This window comes from Schistocerca nitens, chromosome 1 (assembly GCF_023898315.1).
Source record: "Schistocerca nitens isolate TAMUIC-IGC-003100 chromosome 1, iqSchNite1.1, whole genome shotgun sequence".
NCBI lineage: Eukaryota > Metazoa > Arthropoda > Insecta > Orthoptera > Acrididae > Schistocerca > Schistocerca nitens.
Window position 1 is genome coordinate 72954260 of NC_064614.1, and position 27619 is coordinate 72981878.

General features: G+C 47.6%; 1 protein-coding gene across 1 annotated transcript in view; it reads left to right on the plus strand.

Annotated features, from left to right (window-relative positions):
• Positions 1-27320, plus strand: part of LOC126241329 (toll-like receptor 2) — a 150403-nt gene extending 123083 nt beyond the window's left edge. Inside the window, exons 11-12 of the mRNA XM_049947998.1 lie at positions 2371-2575; positions 25011-27320. Of these exons, the coding sequence (XP_049803955.1) occupies positions 2371-2575; positions 25011-25295 (490 nt within the window). The 3' untranslated portion in view covers positions 25296-27320. The remainder of the gene's footprint in view (positions 1-2370; positions 2576-25010) is intronic.
• Positions 27321-27619: the final 299 nt, after the last annotated feature.

The window sequence follows — 27619 nt, forward strand, 5'->3', positions numbered from 1 at the left end:
GCCATTCAGTTAGTGGCGGTGCTTTTCATGACAATAGGTCAAATATCTTTTGTTCCTACCGCATGTAGGGCCTCCCGTCCTCTAAGTTGCCAGGACACTAGAGAAAGATCATATAGCATCGATGTTTCACTCAACAAGCTAAGGTCCTACTGAGCTCCTTCCAAAGTCAAGGAATGCTGTGGACGATTGTCATTTGCCGTAACGCATACGGGTGTTTCTGTCGGTAACTCGACGAGGCACAGCGCTGTATATCAAAGTTCTGCGGGAATCCAATATGGCGTGATTCCTCCGCGACAGGCAGCTCTGCAGTGCAGACCACACTATCAACGGAGAAGAATTGCCTGCCTTCGAACACGAACAGTTAGCGTGTCGTTCCGTTCAGTCTTCAAATAGGAGATGGAAAAAGATGTTCAAATGTGTGTGATACCTGATGGGACTTAACTGCTAAGGTCATCAGTCCCTAAGCGTACACACTACTTAACCTAAATTATCATAAGGACAAACAAACACACCCATGCCCGACGGAGGAGTCGAACCTCCGCCGGGACCAGCCGCACAGTCCATGACTGCAGCGCCTGAGACCGCTCGGCCTAGGAGGTAGATGTCCGGTCAAATGACGATGCTTTCAACCATAGAAGAGTCCGTGAAAAATATCCGAGTGGGACGCAGCCTTAGCACAGAGCCATAAGGACGTCCTAAAAACGTTAAGAACCGCCACTACCACCGCCCCCCCCCCACCCTACAGCACCATTCGCTTCAACAGGCGGCCATGACACGGTCCTCCAGAGGCACGATATCATCTGCGGTACTCCTTTGGCACAAGAGATCTATCTCCAGTAGCTACAAATCGTTACAGTCTGTAGAAGTCTGACACTTCCCCTTAAGATGACCAACCGAAATCTGGGTGAAGAAATGGGAACTCGTTTAGATGTTCCTTCAGGAGAACGGTGCGTTTGGTGATAAGCTGTAATGTATAACTGATAAATGCTATTATTTAGACGTTAAATTTTAGTTTCTGCGAGGCCCGCAGGCAGTATCGCTCCATGTATACCGGGATTAACCGATTTCGGGAATTATCTAAGTCGTAGGAAAGTCAAATGAAATGTGCATATGACATATTTTGTCGTTAACTCCCATTCCGGGAGTTCGGCCATCTGAAGAATCCAGACCTGAGAAGAGAAAATCCCCAATCCGGTCAAGAATCGAACCCAGTGCCACATAATTGAGATTCAGCAACGCTAATTGCAAGACAACAAGGTGCCGGCAGTGTCATAAACGCCTATAGCTGCTGATTGAAACAACTATATGCGCTACCAGTTACAGTCTGCCTACCTTCAGTTGCTAAAGTTGAAATTAGTTCAAAAATGTGTGTGTGTGAATTCCTAGGGGGCCAAATTACTGAGGTCATCGGCCTAGACTTACACAATATTTAAACCAACTTAATCTAACTTGTGGTATGAACAGTACACACACACCCATGCCCGAGGGAAGACGCGAACCCCCGGCGGCAATGGCCGCGCAGTTTTGATTATAGGTCGTTGTTTAAATTCCCTTTAAATGACCAATTTCAGTAAATTCGATAGATAGCAGTGGAAGCAATCTACACACCTGAATCGGTACGTCGTGAAAACCCGCTATTATGTAAAACAGCAGGCAAAAGGTAGACAACTAATAGGTAACTATATTTTAGCCCCGGCCTGTTTCATGTATCAGTGACTTCCACGGTGTACCGTGTCATTTGTGTACATTGTATCCATGATGGCAGTTGAATCTGCTGATATTCGTGGGTTCAGCGAAAGTTACAATAAGAGTAATAGAGCCACATGACGACTGAATTAATACTTGTATGTGGATGTGAGTAGTTCAGACAGTATATTAGTGTTAAGTATGCTTACTGAAGAACTGTGGCTAGCCTGTGTCGTTTATGAACTAGTGACACCAGACTTACTGTCGAGTTTGAACCTGAAGACAGTCATGTGGAGCAAAACTGCTTGTGAATAAAGTTTTCTAACTCAGCTGTAGAAGTGATAGTCACAATGTCCTTCCTGTGGTATATGTCAGGTTCAGTGGACTTCTTATCTAATTTTCTAATTTCTTCTCAGTAGTTCCCATTGCTTAACTATACTAATAAGTGTATGTTCTCCACATCTGAATATCTCGCTATTGATGTTCCAGCTGGAAAGGAAACACACATCAGAATTTCTCATATGGATTTAGATCATAAAAGTTCTTTTTTTGCCAACGAGTAACTTTGTGCTGACGCTTATCCTAGTGTTTCTTTTTTTTTGTTTTTTCGAGCGCCGTCTGTTGGGTCATATCAGACAGTGAGAGCCATGTGACATGTGTCTGATCCTTGATGCGTGTAAGCAGCAGCGCGGACCGCTCCTGGGTGGTCGGAGAGCTGCTGCAGAAGCTGGAGCACGCCGGGGATTCCCCCGAGGAGCCGGCGCTGCGACTCTGCCTCCACGAGAGGGACTTCCCGCTGGGCTCGCTGATCGCGGACAACATCGTGTCCTCCATGCGCAACAGCCGCTCCACCGTCATTATTCTCTCGCAGTCGTTCGTCGACAGCCAGGTGAGCGAGAGCAAGCGAGACCGAGAATAAGCTAACAGGCGTTTGTGTTGTTTGCAGAGAGTCAACTACTCTCAGAGGTAGTCATAGATTCTAATTCCCATGCAAAGATTATTGATACTATCTCATGCGAAATAATTCTTCAAAAGTCATCACACAGCACATACTGTCATATAACTGAGTGGAAACGGTAAGAGCCGGCCGCGGTGGCCGAGCGGTTCTAGGCGCTTCAGTCTGGAGCCGCGCGACCGCTACGGTCGCAGATTCGGATCCTGCCTCGGGCATGGATGTGTGTGATGTCTTTATGTTAGTAAGGTTTAAATGGTTCTAGGCGCTTCAGTCTGGAGCCGCGCGACCGCTACGGTCGCAGGTTCGGATCCTGCCTCGGGCATGGATGTGTGTGATGTCTTTAGGTTAGTAAGGTTTAAATAGTTCTAATTTCTAGGGGACTGATGAACGGCTCAAATGGCTCTGAGCACTATGCGACTTAACTTCTGAGGTCATCAGTCGCCTAGAACTTAGAACTAATTAAACCTAACTAACCTAAGGACATCACACACATCCATGCCCGAGACAGGATTCGAACCTGCGACCGTAGCGGTCGCTCGGCTCCAGACTGTAGCGCCTAGAACCTCACAGCCACTCCGGCCGGCCGGGACTGATGACCTCAGATGTTAAGTTCCATGGTGCTCAGAGCCATTTGAACCATTTGAAAAGGTAAGAAATGACCAGCATATAACAAAATACTGGAGAATACGTAAGTAATGAACTTCTTGAAGGTGACAGGAACAGATGATTACCACTAGCTTGACACTTGTCGTGATTGCCATTCCTGTGAGACTGGTTCCCGAAGTGTATATTCATTTACACGTGGTGGATGCTAAACCTAAGTACCTGACATAATTTTTGATTAGAAATCCGAGATGTGACACCATAGACAAAACAACTTCTTATGTGGGTATCACTTTCCAGGCCTTAGTTCAGCAAGGTTGTTGCGCTCTACGCACAGGGTATTTGAGCGAACACGGGTAAACGCTAGAAATGACTTCAACATCCGCCGACTGTACCGATTTCATTAGCTTACTGCATCATAAACATAATGTGGAATCCGAACTGATCTTCTCTTTCTCACAAAATTTAGCTCGGAAGAATTAAACAGAAGACAGAATGAATTAAACTTACAAATTACGCGGTACTTACCTTCTCAGGACTTCATAATGCCCCAATACTCAAAGCTTACTCCAGTGCACGTGAACTCGAGTAAATATTTCATCACATGGACGAATAAATGGTCTTGACCTGATGCAGAGTAAATTATTGCATAGAGCTGGACACAACAAAATAGCTTGTAAGGGTCTTACCGGTAATCTGGTGCACCTTACAAGCTATTCAGGATCATGGTTCTCCATCGAACGAAAATTATTCATTAGAACAGCCTGTTCCTTCTCATATGGCTCTGGTACAGAACACGTTTTATCAATCCGAGCAGTGTTCACTGAAGTCCAGTAGGTTGTCTAATGGCTGCCTTCTCTCTGAAACAAGAAGCACATTGGCGAACTCCACGGCCAAGGCCTGTAACTGGCTGAGAGCCAGCCGCCCACGTAAGACAATGTTCCCGACGCATTTACGATTCAAAGTATTTAAGAACGTACCAGAATTGATATGAAATGAAGCTGGCTAATAAAATACTTGATAGACAGCTACAAAATACATATCATACAGCCTGAAAAGAAATGAAATAGTTAGCGCGAAAATGAAAGACACCAAAACAGGCGCCTATCAACATTTCGCTGCACCTTCACATTTTTGTGTGATGTAGGATCACTCGGATCTGCTTGGTACTTACATATCGTCCTTTACGATATGAGCCCTTTTCATACCCTAGTATCTCCACTTCATTTCCACATTGTCTGACATTTTATACAGTTTACTGTTTAACGGAGGCACTGTTGCATGACAACTAGTAACTCTGGAATATTTTGAAAAGATATATGTTCAGTAACTGGGTCACCATTAGGCTTTAGTATCCAACTAACTTCAGCAGCTCATCTTGTCTGTGTTAGAGCAGGGAGTCAACATTTATAATGATGTATTTTCAACTCACGGAACACAAACGTTGTGATGATGCTTGAAACCATCACCCAGTTATGATACAACTGAACTGGGTTGCAGGTAAACTGCAATCAACGTGATGTTCGATTACCCCCTGGACATGAAGAAGGTGAGACCTGGTTCTTAATAGTGAGTGTAACCACCATGGACAGCAACGTGTACTCTGCCATGTGCTCCCATGCTGGCCAGGTGCGGTGCGGTGTTCTTCTTGTAGGGCGCTCCGTTCCTCCATCAGCACAGTTGACAACTGCTAGATAATAGTTTGTGCACGTGTAAGTACTCTAACACTGAGGTAGTTCTTTTTTATCCATTAGTATTTACATGTTATGAATAGTTGGAGTTAGTGTTATTCCGACTGCTTCCCAACTGGAAAATTATTTACGTCAGTGATTTAGTTGTGATAATTCTCGCAGTTAGTTTGCCCAAAATGATATTTTTATATTAAAAGACACCACCAACGTATAATCGTGCTTCAGGTTCGATCCCTGCAAGTGTTATTATATATACGAGTGCGTTACCGTGTCGTATCGTTATAGTTTTTGCATCGCTTACAGCGTTGGTATATCTTCTATTTCGGCGTTGGTGTTTTAGTAGTTATTATCCCAGGATAGCTGGGAAGTTTTTGGTGTGCGTAGTCCTCTCGTGCCGGGTCCCTGACCATGTCAGGAGGACCCGCGTCCGCTATGGGGAAACTCGCGGAGCAGTCTTCGCGAACCTCCGACTCTTGCACCGCCGCCCTTCGGGGAGAACCGCGACGGAAACACCGCTCGTCCCGGCCTTCCGTTGCGCACAATGCTCCGCCCACCTCGCAACGGGCGAAGGATCGCTTGAATCGCGCCAACCGCTACAAATCGCCTGTGGACACCACCGGCACTGAAACCGATCATCATGAAGACTGTCCACCGTCGCGTGTCAGGGTCCGTTCATCCGCGTCGTCGTCCGACGATTCACCTGACCGCCTAGTCATTGATCTTTCTCGTAGTGAGGCGGCGAACACGTCGGCTCTGTCTGACCACCACCCAGCTGTACCTGCACCTCTTTCTACGCCATCCCGCCACCGTGGCGAGTCTTCTGGACACCCTGACCCAGTCGGAAAGTCCTCTGGCCGTCGCCCCAGACGCCCCTCCGCCCACGCGGGCTGTGGTGGCAGCGGATCGTGTTCCGATACCCCCCTGCCGGGGGACGCCGCACCGGATGGTCCTGTGGATGAGGAAATGACTCATGCTCCCGACCCTCCTTCTCAAGAGATCCCGTCAAGCCCTCTGAAGAAAGAGAGGATACCCCCCATTGTGGTATATAATGTCACTAATTACACGAAACTGAACACTGAGCTCCAGCGGCTCATTGTCGGCCAATTGAGAGCTGTTTACCAAAAAGATCATGTGAAATACCTGCTTGACAGTAGGGACGACTATCTTACCATTCTCGATTTCGTAAAATCAAAGGCGATGCCTTACTTTACCCACCAGACGTCGGGTAATCGCCGCACCAAAATCGTCATCAAGGACTTGCCACCAGAGGTTACGGCAGAGGAGGTCAAGGAGGAACTGCTTCGACTCGATTTCGAAGATCCTTTGGTCCACCAGTATAGCAAGAGGAATCCTGAGACCAGGGCATTGATCCCCTGCCCTACCCACGTCGTCTCCCTTTCCCGGAGGGAGGACATAGAGCGGATTTACCAAATCCGATATCTTCTGTACACGAAAGTCCGGATTGAATCGTACGAGGGCCGGAACGGGCCAGCCATCTGTCGCAAATGCCAACGTTTACGACATACTGGGAATTACTGCTCCCTGCCGTTGCGGTGTGTTAAGTGTGCTGGCCCACATTTAGTGGAGAACTGCACACTCCCTGCTTTGGAGAAACCTACCTGTGCCAGATGTTTGGGAACAACGCACGATCCCCACCACATGGCATCCTGGAGGGGGTGCCCTGTTTACCAGAAGGCACTGAAGTCTTCTCGTCCACCCAAAAAGAAACCAAGAACAAATCGACCTCCCCCACCGCTACGGGACGTGACCAACTACCCTGTTTTGCGGGGTCAGCCTGGTGCACTGTCCTCAGCAGCCACTCTGGTACCAGCCACTCAGGAACCAGATGGTTTGGTGGCTCCTGTGCCCCTTCCTGCCCAGACTCCCACGATATCCTTTGCTGCTGCAGCCCGGTCTCCTCCTCATTGTCTGTCTTCCGTGACAGCCCCCACTGCTCACCAACTACAGGAGCCAGCTGCAACTCCCTCCAGTCCATCTGTGGCTCTGTCTCAGCCCTCTGCCCCTACCCCCACTCTGCCTACTACTACACCTGCTCCTGCGCGCTGTAGGGGCAAGCAGACCACCCAGGACCCTGCCCCAGTGGTGGAGACTGATGCGTCCTTTCGGGCGGACATGCGTGAAATCCTCCAGGTCATCTCCTTTTTCACGAAACCCCACATCAGGGCTGTTATTCGTGACACTGCACAAAAAATCCGTCAGTCGGAGGACGGGCTCTCCAAGGTCATCGCCCTAGTGGAGGGGCTTAGTCAAATATTGTTGTAATGGCGAATGGACCTCCACACCACCACCAGCCCCCTCGGGATCTTGTCACTTGCATTTTTAATGCCAATGGCATAAAACGTATGAAGACGGAATTGAACACCTTCCTCCATGACTATCGTGTGGATGTTTTACTGGTCACAGAAACACACCTCAAACCGGCAGACGATTTCCGCCTTCGCAATATGGTGTGTTACCGCTCTGACCGCCTCGACCGCCGTGGTGGAGGCACAGCTGTATTCCTCAACAAAGCTCTTGTCCATACCCAAGAGATTCTCCAGCCAATGGAACACATAGAGGCCACAGCAGTTACCATCTCCACACGCCTTGGTGCCATTACCTTTGCAGCAGCGTATTTGAGCCCAAACAAGCCACTGCTGGAAGCAGACCTCCGCACATTGTCATCCTTTGACAGGCTTATCATTGGGGCAGATCTCAATGCCAAGCACCCAGCTTGGCATTCTCGCGTGTCTAACCCCAAAGGTCGGCTCCTCCTTGACCTGGAGGATACTTTAGCACTATCAGTCTATGGCCCCCACGAACCTACCCATATCCCAGTCCGTACTAACTGCCAGCCAGACGTTCTGGATGTAGCCATCTTGACAAACATCACTGCTCAGTTTTCGCTGGAAGTTATCCACGAACTGGCCTCTGACCATGAGCCAGTACTCTTGCACCTCACCAATGCTGCCCTTTCATTTGATGCTCGTTCCACTGCGACCCTCACCAATTGGGACAAGTTTACCAGGGTACTTAATAACACCACTCGACACGACCTCGATTTGACGACACCGGCCAATATAGTCCGTGCTGTGGATTACCTTACCGCCAAAATACGGAAAGCAGTTAAACTCTCCACCTCCACTGCACCTCGAAATTTAACACCCCTGGACGACTTGCCCCCTCTGTTACGAGAGCTGAAGGTGCAAAAGAACCGCTGCCGCCGGAGGTGGAAGCAGTTTCGTGACCCCCAGGACAAACGCCAAATGAAACGTCTCCAACGCGAATTCAGCCACCGGCTCGCCGAATGGAGGTCTGAACAGTGGGAGGACAGGATGTCCACTTTCCTACTCCACCAAAAATCTGACTGGGCTGTCATTCGCACCCTGCGGCGTTCTAAGCCAGCGACTGCCCACCCTATTCGCACAGCAGCGGGCTTGTCATATGATACCCTGCAAATTGTGGAAACGCTGGCAGATGCGTTTGAGGCCCAAAACCGCCCTCTGGTCCAGGACCTTTCTCCAAACGAACTACAGGAAGAACATGAAGTCCTGACAGCTGTTGCTGCTTTCCGCAACCGCCCACCCCAATCTGCTCCCCGTCTTACGTCCATGGCAGAAATTCAGCGCATCCTTCGACGGAAACGTGGCCGGTCGGCCCCTGGATTGGACGGAATTTTAAATGAACATCTTTGCCACCTTCCCCGCACACCACTCATCTTGTTCACCAAGATTTTAAACTGTTGTCTCACATCTGGCCTTTTCCCCCCTCAGTGGAAACAAGCCAAGCTGATTGCGATCCCCAAGAGGTTCAAAGATCCTACAGTCCCCACCAACAACAGGCCCATCAGCCTCCTAAACACTATGGCGAAGGTCCTTGAATCTGTGATCCTTCACCGACTTTCCCAACCTCTTGCAGCAGCTGGGACGATCCGTCCTGAACAGTTTGGATTCACTTCGCACCTCTCTGCTGAACTTCAGGTCCTACGGATCACTGAACACATCAGCAAAGGCTTCAACACTGCCAAGTCGACAGCTGCCATTTTTCTGGACTTGCAAAACGCCTACGATAAGATCTGGCAAGACAACCTCGTACACAAGATGCTGACACAGACCCCTATACCGGATATTTATGTCAAGATCGTGGATGACTTCCTCCGTGGTAGGACTTTCCTAGTGGCTCAACGGGGAATGCGTTCTGGCATTCGCCAGTTGTCGGCAGGCACTCCGCAAGGATCGGTGCTATCTCCCATCCTATTTAATATCTATGTCAATGATATGCCGGTCATCCCCGAGTGCCACCTTGCACAATACGCTGACGACACAGCGCTATACACCACTGGCCGCATTACTGACGCCGTCGTCGCCCGCCTCCAGCGACAGGTGGACGCCACTATCACCTGGTGCCGGACAAACAAAATAGCTCTCAATGCCGCCAAAACTACGGCAGTTTACTTCACGAAACGGCGCCCAGTCCTCCGCCGCAATATCTCGATTGCAGGTGTGCAGGTGCCCTGGTCCCCGACAACCACCTATCTCGGGGTCCAGATGGACCACAAGTTGCTCTTCCACTGTCATGCGGAGTATGTCACCAACAAGGGGCAAAAGCTAACCAGGGCTCTGTACCCGCTCTTTCGCAGTAGGGAACTTAACCTGCATACCAAGCTCCGCATTTACCGAACAGTTATCCTGCCTGCCCTCACGTATGGATCTGCTGCATGGGCCACGATTAGTGTCACCAGGATGCGGACATTGCAACGCCTGCAGAACAAGGTGCTCAGGTGGAGCCTGCACGCCCCGCCACTCACGAGAATTGTCACTCTCCACGAGGAAGCGGATATCGTCCCCCTAAAGACGACCATACGCAACAACGCGCGGCGGCTCTATGAGAAAGTGGATGCCTTGCGGGACACTGTCCATGGGTTACGCCACGTTGGGACCACACTTCCACGCCGCTGGCATCGACATCCGGTTCCCCTAACCATCCTAGAGGAAACGGATTCCGACCATGGATAACGATAGGTCTGGCACGCCCACCACGGACGCATCCTTTGGCGGGACTAGCCCCCATTCTACGTCCAATACTTGCCAATCATACCTGCCCATGTTAGGCTAAATTTTTCTGCCTGACTCATGTAGTAAAATCACCGTCAGAGGGTGGTACGGGACTACAAGTCCCACCGCCACACCTCCAAAGTGAATTGCAGTGACGCAGTCACTGCCCTGTGGAAATTTACTGCCTCACCAACACAGTTAGACCGCAATAGACCGGTGATGCTGTATTGTAACATATCACAAAAAAAAAAAAAAAAAAAAAAAACGTATAATGTCGCAGATGTATGGCTGTGTTGAATATTGTGAACTACACTCCTGGAAATGGAAAAAAGAACACATTGACACCGGTGTGTCAGACCCACCATACTTGCTCCGGACACTGCGAGAGGGCTGTCGCAGTCTTTAACACTGGTAGCATGCCGCGACAGCGTGGACGTGAACCGTATGTGCAGTTGACGGACTTTGAGCGAGGGCGTATAGTGGGCATGTGGGAGGCCGGGTGGACGTACCGCCGAATTGCTCAACACGTGGGGCGTGAGGTCTCCACAGTACATCGATGTTGTCGCCAGTGGTCGGTGGAAGGTGCACGTGCCCGTCGACCTGGGACCGGACCGCAGCGATGCACGGATGCACACCAAGACCGTAGGATCCTACGCAGTGCCGTAGGGGACCGCACCGCCACTTCCCAGCAAATTAGGGACACTGTTGCTCCTGGGGTATCGGCGAGGACCATTCGCAACCGTCTCCATGAAGCTGGGCTACGGTCCCGCACACCGTTAGGCCGTCTTCCGCTCACGCCCCAACATCGTGCAGCCCGCCTCCAGTGGTGTCGCGACAGGCGTGAATGGAGGGACGAATGGAGACGTGTCGTCTTCAGCGATGAGAGTCGCTTCTGCCTTGGTGCCAATGATGGTCGTATGCGCGTTTGGCGCCGTGCAGGTGAGCGCCACAATCAGGACTGCATACGACTGAGGCACACAGAGCCAACACCCGGCATCATGGTGTGGGGAGCGATCTCCTACACTGGCCGTACACCACTGGTGATCGTCGAGGGGACACTGAATAGTGCACGGTACATCCAAACCGTCATCGAACCCATCGTTCTACCATTCCTAGACCGGCAAGGGAACTTGCTGTTCCAACAGGACAATGCACGTCCGCATGTATCCTGTGCCACCCAACGTGCTCTAGAAGGTGTAAGTCAACTACCCTGGCCAGCAAGATCTCCGGATCTGTCCCCCATTGAGCATGTTTGGGACTGGATGAAGGTCCTCTCACGCGGTCTGCACGTCCAGCACGAACGCTGGTCCAACTGAGGCGCCAGGTGGAAATGGCATGGCAAGCCGTTCCACAGGACTACATCCAGCATCTCTACGATCGTCTCCATGGGAGAATAGCAGCCTGCATTGCTGCGAAAGGTGGATATACACTGTACTAGTGCCTACATTGTGCATGCTCTGTTGCCTGTGTCTATGTGCCTGTGGTTCTGTCAGTGTGATCATGTGATGTATCTGACCTCAGGAATGTGTCAATAAAGTTTCCCCTTCCTGGGACAATGAATTCACGGTGTTCTTATTTCAATTTCCAGGAGTGTATTCTTGGACTTCTCGGAAGTCTGTTAAGTGAGGATCAAACAGTTTATTAACGGCAGTTTACGGAAATATGATCCGATATTGGAAAATCTAATTAGTTCTACTATTTCAGAGGAAGCACCGCCAATCAAGAGAATTCTCCTACACTTACATCCACTTTCATTTGTCAAAATTAGCAAATAATAAAATATTTATTACGACATTGGGCCGTTATCATTTTGATCAATGGCGTTGACCTCCGCACCAATGTTCCCCCATAAAATTTGCATAAAGCATTTAAGTCATTCACTTCATGAATATAAGATTTATTACAGTAAAGCGTTAGCTATACTTTTACGTAAAATTTGATTCTATTTAGGCTAAATATTACATGAAACTTACACGTTTTCTGGCCTCGTCACAAAGTGGCTTCTTACACTACCAAGGAACAAAAGGGAAGTGAATGCGATCTTTTTTCAAACGGAACAGAGATTACAATAACATTCGCAGATCATATTAATTGATTACAGAGTCTTTGTGATCTTTCTGCGATAATATTTATTTCATGTGAGTGCAGGCTTTCTGGGCGAATTTCACATATGAAGTCTTCACGGGTTGTCAGCCGAGTACAGTCGTCGTCTCGTAGCAACGTTTCGATGGAATGCGTCTCCATCTTCAGGCGAAGTCTCCTGAAGATGATACAGACGTATTCCATCGAAACGTTGCTACGAGACGACGACGCTGCTCGGCTGACAACCCGTGAAAACTTCATATATAATAATTATTTCGTTACGACGTCAGTATTGTTGTGTTTTCGAAGTTCATTTTTTTACGTTATGTGGCGCACCGCCAGAATACGTCTCCCCAGCGCATCCCACACGTGCTAGATGCAGTTTAAGTTGGGAAAGCGGGCAGCTCAGTCCATTCGTCCAATGTCTTGTCGTTGCCAGAGCTCCACCAACTCCGCTGCTCGATACGGTCGCGCATTGTCACCCATAAAAATGAAGTCAGGACGTAATGGACCACTGAAAAGACGCACATTAAGAAAGAGTACAATGTCACAACATTGACTGATGATATGAATGCGTGGTATGTATTCCTTCGGACATATTCGATAGAACAGACATCACGCGGAATCTGCAGTTACGATGCACATAAAATAAATGAAGGTGGAGGCAGGAGAAAGCAAAGGGAAGGTATTAATGATACCATTTGCATCGGGACTTCATGTGGAATCAACGGCAACGAGTGAAAAATTTCTGTTGGATCGCGAATCGAACCCGGGACCTCGTACTTACTAGCAAGCTGCGTTAACTAATGTGCCACCCGGATAGCCGGCTGGGGTGGCCGAGCGGTTCTAGGCGCTACAGTCTGGAACCGCGCGACCGCCACGGTCGCAGGTTCGAATCCTGCCTCGGGCAAGTAGTTCTACGTCCTAGGGGACCGATGACCTCAGAAGTTAAGACCCATAGTGCTCAGAGCCATTTTTGAACCACCCGGATACAGTGTTTATCACAAATGCACGCACTATCTCTGTACGCTCTTTGCCTGACACACACACACACTAGAACCTAGAGCAACATATGCGCAGTCGTCGTCCGTGTCATCCCACGCTCGCTTATTTTTGATTTTGGGTGGAGGTCGAACGTAAATCAGTATACGCACTGAAGGTTTTGGATTAATTGCCAATCGAGGCGAATCAGTTATACGGATAAGTGATGTCAGTTCCTTCGAACATGTCCGATAGAACTCGCACCATGCATTCGTGTAACTGACTCGCCTCTATTGGTAATTAATCCACAGTCTTCACTGCGAATGCACGTTTACTTTCCACCTTCATCAGGGTTCCAAAATTAGCAAGCATGGAGGATATGAAGTGTGGGTCATCCGGCGAGCGTACCGAGGCAGTCTCCCTTTTTGCGATAAGCACTGTGTCCAAGTGGCGCAGTGGATAAAGCAACGGCCAAGTGAGAAGGAGATCCCGGGTTTGCGTCCAGGTTTGGCACATATGTTTCACTCGTCGCTGCTGGTTCCACATCGAGCCGCAATGCAGAGATCACAAGCTCCTTCCCTTTCCTTTCCTTTCCTTTCTCCACACCCACATTCAGTAACATGACACTGACTGATGAGTTCATCGTGTTCAGAGGCTTGGGGAGCATTACTGGCAAGTAACATTACGCATACCCACATCATCATACGTGAACCACCAACAAGGCCCCGGTTCGCCAATGTTTGCGCGTGCATTGCGTGTTTACACGTCTCGCCGTATGAAGATTCGTCCAGGATCACTACTCCAGCCGCATCTGCTCTCATCCGTTGGTCCCGTTCCTGGCCTATTGGCACCATAGGAAACGGTGTCACCGAAAGACAACGCACTGGCCGTTGTGCACAGAGGCCGACTATATGCTGTCGCCCTGCCTCCGTGGAGCTTGAAATTGCGTGCCTTGCAGTCCTGTTAAAAAAGGTTGCTTTTGCACTCCTTGCTTGACGTGGGTCCTTTGTTGCCTGTTGCACAATGTAGCAGTACTCTGCTGCTGTAGGTGACCGCAGCCCGACCACCTCCTCCCCATCAGGTAGCAGTGACTGTAGTCTGGAACGAGTCTCATACACATGAATCAATACCGTGAGCAATACCAAACTCGTGGCCTACATCGTCACACTTCGTCCTTCTTCCAGTGTCCCGGCAAGTCTTCCCCGTGTAAAGTTCTCCAAATGCAGTCTCCGGGCCAAATTGTAATGAAGAACCCCACCAAAGAGCACCGTAGCGGTTCGCGGAATGACACACACTGTTTTTCCCTTTCCTTCCAGTGCGTCCTGTTGCTGGAACAGGCCCATTCGGCGCTGCAGTGACGCCCACCACATGCCATGTGACGTCCAATTTTCTGTGCACGACTGGATGACCTCTGGTAACATGTTCTCCCATTTCCACTAATTTTACAGAGTCGTTAATATGTTGTATTACTTTATGTAGCTCATCCTTAAGCTTTGTGAGCAGGAAGTATCGGGAGGGAACGTAAATGCACTATAGGATTTACATGACTTCCACTCGTTAGATGTAGTCTAGAAAACGATCGCACACCACTGTAAAATAGCTAACAATTGAAACGATTAAAAGTTAATAAGCTCTTGCAGACTTGTTAAGTGCGGTATAAATCAGGAAATGTAACTAGAGTTGCTCAGAAGAAATGAGCTAGGGAACAACAGATGCCAGTGCAAAACAGATTTTCATTCAACAAAACCCCAAGACACTAGTGGCACTAGTTATTTCATTATTTGTGAGAGACATGAAAATTCACTAAACAGACTCAATGTATCTATCAAAAATCGTGATTAATTGTTTATATTCTTCAAGTGTATTATCTCATCTCACAATAAGACTTTATAGTTCTACAGTCGCACTCGTGAAACAATTCCAAGTCCGAATAAATTCGTGGAATAGACGAAGTCCGAAAACTCCCACTACGGAACACTTGCTGCCCAAAACTGAAACACAAAAATATTACTAAACGCGTCTTCTAACCGAAGCTCCTTTCTCTACTGAGTCACCAACGCACATGTTTCACTAATCGGTGTCTAAACCCACAAGTCATTTGTCACGATGGACTTGCGAAACAATTAAACTTCCAACACGTGCGATACGTGGTCATTTGCCATTCAAAATGAAAGACCTCAAAGCTTTAACAAATTTGCGTCCTTGTGATGGAGCTCCTTACTCCATCACAAGGAAGGAAGGAACGAAAGTTAGTGTTTAACGCACTGTCGAGAAAGAGTTCATTAGAAACAGGGCACAACTTGAGGTTAGAGAAAGATGAAAGAATGAAAGCGGCCAAGCCTTTTCGAAGGATACTTCGCGGCATTTTCCTGGATCAGTGTAAGGAAATTACGGAGAAACTTAAATCTGGATGGACGGACGAAATGTGAAACTTTGTCCTTCCGCATGTGAGTCCAGTGTTCACAATCATGTCACCGCAGTCGTAACACCCAAATCCAGCGCACCATGGCTTCTCACCACTACATCTTTCAGTTTGCTTCTTGTTGGTTGTCGTCGTCACCTCCAATCTATCATGCCCCTCTTTCTCAGTCACATTTATTATTTTACATATTTTGGGTTCTCTCGTTGTCCAACGTTAATTAAAAGTAGTTATAAAATAAACTGTACTCATACTCTTATAAAAATGACGTAAAAACACTACATACCTCATAAAATACACTCCTGGAAATTGAAATAAGAACACCGTGAATTCATTGTCCCAGGAAGGGGAAACTTTATTGACACATTCCTGGGGTCAGATACATCACATGATCACACTGACAGAACCACAGGCACATAGACACAGGCAACAGAGCATGCACAATGTCGGCACTAGTACAGTGTATATCCACCTTTCGCAGCAATGCAGGCTGCTATTCTCCCATGGAGACGATCGTAGAGATGCTGGATGTAGTCCTGTGGAACGGCTTGCCATGCCATTTCCACCTGGCGCCTCAGTTGGACCAGCGTTCGTGCTGGACGTGCAGACCGCGTGAGACGACGCTTCATCCAGTCCCAAACATGCTCAATGGGGGACAGATCCGGAGATCTTGCTGGCCAGGGTAGTTGACTTACACCTTCTAGAGCACGTTGGGTGGCACGGGATACATGCGGACGTGCATTGTCCTGTTGGAACAGCACGTTCCCTTGCCGGTCTAGGAATGGTAGAACGATCGGTTCGATGACGGTTTGGATGTACCGTGCACTATTCAGTGTCCCCTCGACGATCACCAGTGGTGTACGGCCAGTGTAGGAGATCGCTCCCCACACCATGATGCCGGGTGTTGGCCCTGTGTGCCTCGGTCGTATGCAGTCCTGATTGTGGCGCTCACCTGCACGGCGCCAAACACGCATACGACCATCATTGGCACCAAGGCAGAAGCGACTCTCATCGCTGAAGACGACACGTCTCCATTCGTCCCTCCATTCACGCCTGTCGCGACACCACTGGAGGCGGGCTGCACGATGTTGGGGCGTGAGCGGAAGACGGCCTAACGGTGTGCGGGACCGTAGCCCAGCTTCATGGAGACGGTTGCGAATGGTCCTCGCCGATACCCCAGGAGCAACAGTGTCCCTAATTTGCTGGGAAGTGGCGGTGCGGTCCCCTACGGCACTGCGTAGGATCCTACGGTCTTGGCGTGCATCCGTGCGTCGCTGCGGTCCGGTCCCAGGTCGACGGGCACGTGCACCTTCCGCCGACCACTGGCGACAACATCGATGTACTGTGGAGACCTCACGCCCCACGTGTTGAGCAATTCGGCGGTACGTCCACCCGGCCTCCCGCATGCCCACTATACGCCCTCGCTCAAAGTCCGTCAACTGCACATACGGTTCACGTCCACGCTGTCGCGGCATGCTACCAGTGTTAAAGACTGCGATGGAGCTCCGTATGCCACGGCAAACTGGCTGACACTGACGGCGGCGGTGCACAAATGCTGCGCAGCTAGCGCCATTCGACGACCAACACCGCGGTTCCTGGTGTGTCCGCTGTGCCGTGCGTGTGATCATTGCTTGTACAGCCCTCTCGCAGTGTCCGGAGCAAGTATGGTGGGTCTGACACACCGGTGTCAATGTGTTCTTTTTTCCATTTCCAGGAGTGTATTACGTTAACATTAATTATTTTATTATTTACCTAATACATTATTAATATTGAGAATTGTTACCGAAATTAAAAAAGTGGTGTATTTTGTTTTGGACACTGTGGTGTAAGCGTGAATCGGTGGGGGACCCATATCAGCCGCCTTGGAAGTTGTCCCATGCACAGAGTGACTAGTGCCTGCTTTCCATACCGCCTGGAGCTACTCGTACTGACTTGCTGCTGCGCCTGATCCAGCCCGTTAAGCATCTCAGTCACTCCTAACGACATACCAGAGCCTGTCCCAACACTGGCATCGCTTTCATACTTCTGCGTTGCAAATAAGATATTCCCTTCTCACAAACACACATCCTGTCGTGCAATATTTCTAAAAGGCTGCCCCAGGAGTTTTCTAAATTAGGCTGCGAGATCGCTACTTAAGATTCTTGCTTTAAGTTACCTTTCATTCAGCATACCCCACCGAAATTCTGTAAAAACTTCAAAAACCCACACGCTGGACTATTTGTGTGTCTTGGAATGTCTGTCCAAACTATTATGCACATTCACTCAATTGTAATTACCAGCCCACAGGCGCCCTCTCTGTAATCTTTGACACTTTCGTACGATTAACCACAGTCAACATTCTTCGAAATTTAATTAAATAAACTTATTACCAGAAACTGATCAAAAATAATTTTAGGAATAATATAACAGTTTAGTGAGTGAATAAAGTGTCTGCTCAGCTAATCCTAGAGAGCATATATATATATATATATGTTATCATGCTTCCGTACAGTGGCACTTAACGAATCCCATTGAACATCTTGGACACGTCCTACCTCTATCAGATCACAGCCAACAATGAGCTCCCACACAGCGATTTTAGAGGGCTGGCGTCTGGCTCGCACTGAACAGCACGATTTTGAATTGAACCGATTAAGAGCGCCACAAGCGAGATCAATTCTCGCCGTTGCCAATATTCACTTAATTATTTATAAAATATGGCTCTCTGATTAACAGGAGTCATTTTATTTTTGAAAGATCTTACTACTGCAAGTTGCTGATTGTGTTATTAATTCGTCATTTAGCATGCGTTATTTCAAACCCTAGTCTCTTCCCACAGTTTCAGTTTTCATCAAATTCTCACTCTTCTTAATAATGGAGAGGTTCGGAGAAGGTGGAAGAGTGATGCCAGTTCTGTAATGACTGCTTCACTGTAAATGATACACCATCGTTGACATTTGTTTGCTGAGAGATGAAGTTTTCTCCGGCTGGACAGGTTACTTTGTCCCCTCAAAGAATAGCCTGAGATTTTACTTTCCTTGGACTCTATTACATGTCGTTATCTTACAGTGGAATATATATCTCACAAATTCAAAATAAGGCCCTATCAAACGTTCTGAATGTGCAGGCCCTATGCCCACTACCAGCTTGCGTGTTATTTGGTTGAAAGGTCCCTGACTCTACAGTAGGACTTAAATCCATAAAACCGCTGTATCTAGAGAAAAAAAAATACTAGGCATCCCCCCCCCCCCAAGGGGAAAAGCAGTGGCCATCTTCTACAAGGAAATCAGCGGTGAGTTAGACCGCAGAAGTAATACTTGTAGTCCAGGCGTACCCCAGAGGCGATCATCATGTACAAAGAAATACGTTGCTTGTATTTGTAGCTACGAATCACGCAAATAGTGTCATTACCAGTTTTAATTTCTAACAAGTTATCATAGTCTCGACGTCTTAACAAAGAGTCATAATGAAGTTATTTGTTTTAGCGTGGGTTCTGCCTTGATCAAACACAATGTTTTCTTCTTTTTTTCTTTGGTTGGAAAGAAGAAAACCGTTGTGTCTGCTGATGGTAGAATCCATTCTAAAACAAATTGTATTTGTAAGCGAACGCAGACACAAGAATGAGCCTCAATCTTATGATGAACAATCCGTCACCAGTTACGTTGAATACCGTATATATTAACACATCAGTTCAATAGGACGGAAGATTCCTTGACTGGCAGGCTTCTTCAGTTGATATGAAACTTGTAGCAAGTGACGAAATATTACGAAATGTCAAAACAATTTCGTCATTCACTGCAAAACTAAACTGAACTGCTTCCCCTCCCACCACACTGTTTGGCCAAACCTATGCTGTGGCGTGGTACTCTTTCGACAGTATAGTAACTGTCGCATCGTGTCAACATTGACTCTCTCCCTCTTGCTTTTTTTCCAAATACCTTAAGAGTCACTTTGCATTGGATAAAACACCTGCCCTGAGATGGTCACTAACGTTCAGAAATAAAAAAAACGGAACAACTTTAACAACTAGAGACATGACATTGATATTCACAGGACGTGTACGTTAGTACCTTCTGCAGAAATTATTAGCATTTCAACCAATTCGGCCCGTGGGTTCACTGCTGCTCGAGTGGGACGAAATGTTTCAGCAGTGTAAAGGGTGTGCGCAGAGTGGATCACGGAACGTCGTAGAACACGGCTAGATGGGTCAGGTCGCAACACCGAGACTGCAGGACAGATCTGTGTCCATCCTGGTTCTAGTGGAACAGTGGAACACACCGTACACTATCAGGGGTGACAGTCCGACGCCGTTTATTACTGCGTGGATTACGTGCGCGTCGTCCACTTCTCCACCTACCTTTAAAATGTGCAAAAACATGCTAGACGGCAATGGTGCATGGAACAACGTCACTGAACACAGAAATGGCATCGGACAGTGCTTTCAGTTGAATTAACGTTATGTTTGTTTGAAATAGATGGCTCATTTTGGTTCACTGCATAGAGGACGAGCAGCATCACAGTGACTGCATCCGAACAAGATATACAGTGCCAACTCAAGGTTGATGGAGTGGGGCGCTTTGGTTACAACCACAAACCACACTTGGTACATATCCAGGGCACTGTGACCATTGTCACCTACCTGAATGATATCCTGCAACATTGTGAGTGTGAGTGCTCTTTGCATACACGTACGAGAGCACTCGCTCTCGTTACATGTTCCCGCTCCAAGAGCGACAACGGAACCGCCCCTTTTTCTGGAAAATTTGCAAAGAGTATATCATTCACTGCCTTCTGTCAGTCATCTGACTCTTTGCATCAGAAATATTCCGCCAATCAGCTTTGCTCTTGAAACTTCCTGGCAGATTAAAACTGTGTGCCCGACCGAGACTCGAACTCGGGACCTTTGCCTTTCGCGGGCAAGTGCTCTACCAACTGAGCTACCGAAGCACGACTCACGCCCGGTACTCACAGCTTTACTTCTGCCAGTACCTCGTCTCCCACCTTCCAAACTTTACAGAAGCTCTCCTGCGAACCATGCAGAACTAGCACTCCTGAAAGAAAGGATATTGCGGAGACATGGCTTAGCCACAGCCTGGGGGATGTTGCAGAATGAGATTTTCACTCTGCAGCGGAGTGTGCGCTGATATGAAACTTCCTGGCAGATTAAAACTGTGTGCCCGACCGAGACTCGAACTCGGGACCTTTGCCTTTCGCGGGCAAGTGCTCTACCAGCTGAGCTACCGAAGCACGACTCACGCCCGGTACTCACAGCTTTACTTCTGCCAGTACCTCGTCTCCCACCTTCCAAACTTTACAGAAGCTCTCCTGCGAACCATGCAGAACTAGCACTCCTGAAAGAAAGGATATTGCGGAGACATGGCTTAGCCACAGCCTGGGGGATGTTTCCAGAATGAGATTTTCACTCTGCAGCGGAGTGTGCGCTGATATGAAACTTCCTGGCAGATTAAAACTGTGTGCCCGACCGAGACTCGAACTCGGGACCTTTGCCTTTCGCGGGCAAGTGCTCTACCAACTGAGCTACCGAAGCACGACTCACGCCCGGTACTCACAGCTTTACTTCTGCCAGTACCTCGTCTCCCACCTTCCAAACTTTACAGAAGCTCTCCTGCGAACCATGCAGAACTAGCACTCCTGAAAGAAAGGATATTGCGGAGACATGGCTTAGCCACAGCCTGGGGGATGTTTCCAGAATGAGATTTTCACTCTGCAGCGGAGTGTGCGCTGATATGAAACTTCCTGGCAGATTAAAACTGTGTGCCCGACCGAGACTCGAACTCGGGACCTTTGCCTTTCGCGGGCAAGTGCTCTACCAACTGAGCTACCGAAGCACGACTCACGCCCGGTACTCAAAGCTTTACTTCTGCCAGTACCTCGTCTCCCACCTTCCAAACTTTACAGAAGCTCTCCTGCTTCGGTAGCTCAGTTGGTAGAGCACTTGCCCGCGAAAGGCAAAGGTCCCGAGTTCGAGTCTCGGTCGGGCACACAGTTTTAATCTGCCAGGAAGTTTCATATCAGCGCACACTCCGCTGCAGAGTGAAAATCTCATTCTGGAAACATCCCCCAGGCTGTGGCTAAGCCATGTCTCCGCAATATCCTTTCTTTCAGGAGTGCTAGTTCTGCATGGTTCGTAGGAGAGCTTCTGTAAAGTTTGGAAGGTGGGAGACGAGGTACTGGCAGAAGTAAAGCTGTGAGTACCGGGCGTGAGTCGTGCTTCGGTAGCTCAGTTGGTAGAGCACTTGCCCGCGAAAGGCAAAGGTCCCGAGTTCGAGTCTCGGTCGGGCACACAGTTTTAATCTGCCAGGAAGTTTCATATCAGCGCACACTCCGCTGCAGAGTGAAAATCTCATTCTGGAAACATCCCCCAGGCTGTGGCTAAGCCATGTCTCCGCAATATCCTTTCTTTCAGGAGTGCTAGTTCTGCATGGTTCGCAGGAGAGCTTCTGTAAAGTTTGGAAGGTGGGAGACGAGGTACTGGCAGAAGTAAAGCTGTGAGTACCGGGCGTGAGTCGTGCTTCGGTGGCTCAGTTGGTAGAGCACTTGCCCGCGAAAGGCAAAGGTCCCGAGTTCGAGTCTCGGTCGGGCACACAGTTTTAATCTGCCAGGAAGTTTCATATCAGCGCACACTCCGCTGCAGAGTGAAAATCTCATTCTGGAAACATCCCCCAGGCTGTGGCTAAGCCATGTCTCCGCAATATCCTTTCTTTCAGGAGTGCTAGTTCTGCATGGTTCGCAGGAGAGCTTCTGTAAAGTTTGGAAGGTGGGAGACGAGGTACTGGCAGAAGTAAAGCTGTGAGTACCGGGCGTGAGTCGTGCTTCGGTAGCTCAGTTGGTAGAGCACTTGCCCGCGAAAGGCAAAGGTCCCGAGTTCGAGTCTCGGTCGGGCACACAGTTTTAATCTGCCAGGAAGTTTCATATCAGCGCACACTCCGCTGCAGAGTGAAAATCTCATTCTGGAAACATCCCCCAGGCTGTGGCTAAGCCATGTCTCCGCAATATCCTTTCTTTCAGGAGTGCTAGTTCTGCATGGTTCGCAGGAGAGCTTCTGTAAAGTTTGGAAGGTGGGAGACGAGGTACTGGCAGAAGTAAAGCTGTGAGTACCGGGCGTGAGTCGTGCTTCGGTAGCTCAGTTGGTAGAGCACTTGCCCGCGAAAGGCAAAGGTCCCGAGTTCGAGTCTCGGTCGGGCACACAGTTTTAATCTGCCAGGAAGTTTCATATCAGCGCACACTCCGCTGCAGAGTGAAAATCTCATTCTGGAAGCTTTGCTCTTTTAAATGGGAGAATGACGTTTCGTTTAAGTCGACCAGTGCAGAAATCTGTAGCATCTCTGTTAGGCATATACTGTCCTCCTCTGAGAACTCCCTAACTATGTAGTCAGTCCGTGAAAAAAACGCGTATTTTGGGCACTCCCACACAATGTAGCGGAATTTGCTTTTAAGTCGAACACGGGGGTCGTTATCCCTTCGCTCAGGCAAAAGCTGTCTTCTCTCTGGGCGGTTGCTTTGGCCGAAGTAGGTATGCTGTTTACCCAGCCCTCTGAAGGGACGGTCTTCCCAGCGGGCTGGCTTCCTCTTTAGAACGTAAATTCCTTGTGGTCATCATGTTTTGAACGCCAGCCTCGACTTTTTTTCAACCTCGGTGCACACTTGCGGTTTACTTATTAGATTTGCATATCGCTTACATGAATTCATACAAAATTGACTCTACCTTATCGAGTTTGGGTTTGAATGAAGCATCATGATGTGCAGAGTACGATTGTGAGGACGGAATATGTAAGAATTGAAGGTCAGGAGACCACGCCACCTTACAGCATTTAGTTATACCCTTTCTGCACAACACTGCAGACGCCATTTTTCAGCAAGACAATGATTGACCATATGTTGCTGCATGAACACTTGCCTTCTTGGTGTCAGAGGATGTCAGTCTTTTGCCCTGGCCCGCCAGAATACCAGACTTGCCGCCAATTGAAAACGTCTGGTGAAACCACTGGTACAGTGTGGTTATCCAATGCCAAGTACCACAGATGAACTTTGCAATCATCTGAATGCAGCGTGGATGACTATATTACAGAACAGCATTCACGCTTTATACATGTCGATGCCATCACACATAGAACAGGTTGCCTGTTATTTTATCTATTTTATTTATTTATTTATTGGTCTGTGGGACCAAATTAAGGAGAAGTCTCAATGGTCATGGACCGAGTCAATACATGAAATTATAACACGATAGTAGAAACAGATAAAATGAAATGTAACTAATATATTCAGGCGACAATTTGTAAGTTTAAATAAAGAAAATCAAAAATGTAACACTGGAATTTGCTTAATTTTTCAGCTCTTCCAGGAGCTCCTAAACAGAATAGAAGGAGTGAGCCATGAGGAAACTCCTCAGTTTAACTTAAAAGTGTTTGGGCTACTGCTAAGATTTTTGAGTTCTTGTGGTAGCTTATTGAAAATGGATGCAGGAGAATACTGCACTCCTTTCTGCACAAGAGTCATGGAAGTGCATTCCACATGCAGATTTGATTTCTGCCTAGTACTAACTGAGTGAAAGCTGCTAACAACAAATGACATTAAAGAAAATATATATTGTGAGGGCAATGTCAGAATTCCCAGACTATTGAATAGGGGTCGACAAGAGGTTCTCGAACTCACATCAGACATAGCTAGAACAGCCCGTTTTTTTTTAGCCAAAATACCCTTTTTGATTCAGAAGAATTACCCCAAAAAAATAATACCATATGACATAAGCATATGAAAATATCCGAAGTTGACTACTTTTCGTGTTGAACTGTCACTTATTTCAGATACTGTTCTAATGGTAAATAAAGCAACATTTAGTTTCTGAACAAGGTCCTGAACATGGGCTTTCCACAACAGCTTACTATCTATCCGAACAAATAGGAACCTGAAATGTTCCGTCTCGCTTATAATATGGCCATTCTGTCTGATCCAAATATCGGTTCTTGTTGAATTGTGAGTTAAAAACTGCAAAAACTGAGTCTTTCTGTGATTTAGCATCAAATTATTTTCCACAAACCACGAACTTATTTCATGAACTACATTATTCGATACTGTTTCAATATTACACACAAGATCCTTCACTACCAAGCTCGTGTCACCCGCAAACAGAAATATTTTTGAATCACCTGTAATACCAGAAGGCATATCATTTATATAAATAAGAGACAGAAGTGGCCCCAGCACCGACCCTTGGGGAACGCCCCACTTAACAGTGCCCCATTGGGACTGAACATCACTACCCAATGGGTCACTGTTAAGTGGGGCGTTAGGCAACAGGACACATGCAGAACCGAGGGGGATGGGGGGGGGGCCGAAACGTTAATAATTTATGTATAACATACAAATATATGTGATATGTGTGCTGTGAATGTGAATGTCCTATCTCCAGTCATGGAGGTGTTTCTTTTTCTCATTTCCCTTCTTTCCTTTCTTTTTTTTCATTTCTTTTTTTTTTATCGTGAGTGTGTCATCACAAACATTATTGTACTCATGGATTGAAACCGTGTTGGTGACAGTGGTGCCGCTGGGAGCTGGAGCTCGCCTCCGTGAAGGTGTCGCACCTGGTGTTGGTGGAGCTGACACGGCTGGAGCGGGCGCGCCTGCCGCGCCACCTGCGCTACCTCATGGACACCCGCACCTACCTGGAGTGGCCGCAGCAGCCCAAGCAGCAGGCCGTCATGTGGCGCCGCCTGCGCGCGGCCCTGGCCATCCCTGCAGTAACCGCAGCAGGCGTAGAAGAGGGCGAGGCGGGGCCTACTGTTGATGGCGACCAGCAGAAAACTCGTGATGCCAAGGCGTGATCAGCACCTATTCCCTGCAAGCCTCATTATGGTGCTGGGCGGACATTACCACTGTTGCCACCATCATTCTGCTACTTCTCTGTTGTGCATGGGAAGGTTCGTCTGTCGACGAATGAGTTCTAACTTCTCAAATTTTTTTCGTTGTGCTCATTTCGAGAGATATATGTGGAAGAAAATAACACGTTCCTCGAGTGTACACTCTCATAATTTCAACCACAATGCTCTGCATGATACAAGAGCCCCTCTTGTATCGACAGCCAGTGTAGTTTGCTGAGCATCTCTGTAACACTCTCACGTTTTCTAAACGATCCGCTCTTTGTTGGCTCTTTTCTGTCTCTTCCATTAATCTTCCTTGGTAAAAACCACACACCAATAACTAGTAGGGGACAGTGTTCTGTAAACCACGTCTTTCGTGGGTGAATTACAATTCCTTACGATTGTTCCACTGAATCTCACGGTAGCTTCCCCTTTCCTTGTATTTTATGCGGTTATTCCCATTAAGGTCGCTCAGGCCTGTTACTCATAAGTATTTTACGATTGTTACTGATTCTGGTGATCTTCCACCAACAGAGTAATCGAATAGTTAAGGATCCCTTCACCTATTTACGCTCGTATTTTGTATGTGGGCCGCTCCACCTTAGCCCCCAGCCAACTCGTAAAAGGTGCCTACTACATTCAGGAGCAGCTAAGCTGTAGCACCTTACATCACTATCTTTCTGAAGCCAAGCTTTATTCTGAGGCCTGTAGCTCAAGTACGCAAGCATCAGCAAGCATAATACTAAGCGAAATAGATCACTGACAGAATACTGAAAAATAAGGAAGTCGATTTAATATTACAAAAGGCCTCACTGCAATTAGAATGAAAGTGAAACTCCTATTTCATAAATGGGTGAGAACACAGATGGGTAGGTTAAGCTTTCTAATTGGATATATTTTCCCTTTACTTTGCGTCCACAGACACCTATCCCTTGCAAAGTGTGACAGATATGTACGTTCTAAGTGGATCTCTTCAGTGCAGGTGACTGTAATGAGTGTATGTATAGTGCAGTCTCATGTTCTCCCGTTGGAGATGACGAGAGAAGGAAGAGTGTGAAACCTGATGCCAGTACGTTGCCTGCCAAAGAACTCCAAATGGGTCCCAATCTTAACGTCAACATCTGACGTACAGATCAGCAGCAAACAGTTTCGCAAGTTGTTGCTTCCTGAGACACTGCAGAGAGGTTTGGAACTTAATCCAGAACATTGGCGGGAAGACTGGCGGTCAGGGACTGTACGCCATCGCCCCTGCTGTTCCTTCTGTCGTAAGGGCAAAGGGAAAATTATAAACAGCATGCGGTGCACCCGTACAGTCACTCAGCAAACTACTAGCCAAAAACAACAGAGCTTAAAGGGCTTAATTTAGATGATCTGACTAGAACCAGCGTACCCACTTTGGCAAGGCTATGTGGTTAAAATGCTGAAGTGACACTTACTGAGAATCTCTCAAACTGAGATCTTGTCATTTATGTTGTGCACCAAAAAAGTACTTAATATTGTAAATTGTGTTTGTATTGCCTATTGCATAAACTGTAATTTACTGTGTAAAACACGTTTGTTTCGTAATGTAGGTGACTACTGCTCAGTTACACAATTCTCAATGAACGTCATGACCTCACAAACTTTAGTACTTAAACCATATAACCTGTGATACTGTAATATTGTGTATTTTAACTGTTTATTTCGTTTAATATTGCCCACTGCGTAAAGTGTGATTTATAAAGCTAAAAACAAGTTTGTTTCAGAACACTGTGTGCAAGTGGCTTGTATTTTTGTTTATAATGTTTGATTTTCTACAAAATTTGTATCCCTTGCGGTCACTAGTCAGTTGTTTCCAGGAGATGGCCCAATAAACAAAGAACTAGTTCGAAACAAACAATAATCAGAAGAACAAAAACAGTTTACTTGTTATTCAATGTCAAATATGGAACTGTTCTACCAAGAGGTGTCAGAAAAATCCACAAAGACAATAAATCGCATTCTTCCTCAGTTGCAACTTCATTCGTATCTATCATGGAAATAACAATACAACTTTTAGTATTTTGCAATTGAGTTTTGATTTTGTTTTGAACCAAACATGCATCACTTATTTGCATTAGACATCATCACTGTTCTATAAAACATAATTCTTTAACTGAACATATTTTATTTTGAGGCATTTGTTGTTGCTGGAGCACATTTAGGTTACCATACATTTGCAATTATAAAGTTGTGCCGGCCGCGGTGGTCTCGCGGTTCTAGGCGCGCAGTCCGGAACCGTGCGACTGCTACGGTCGCAGGTTCGAATC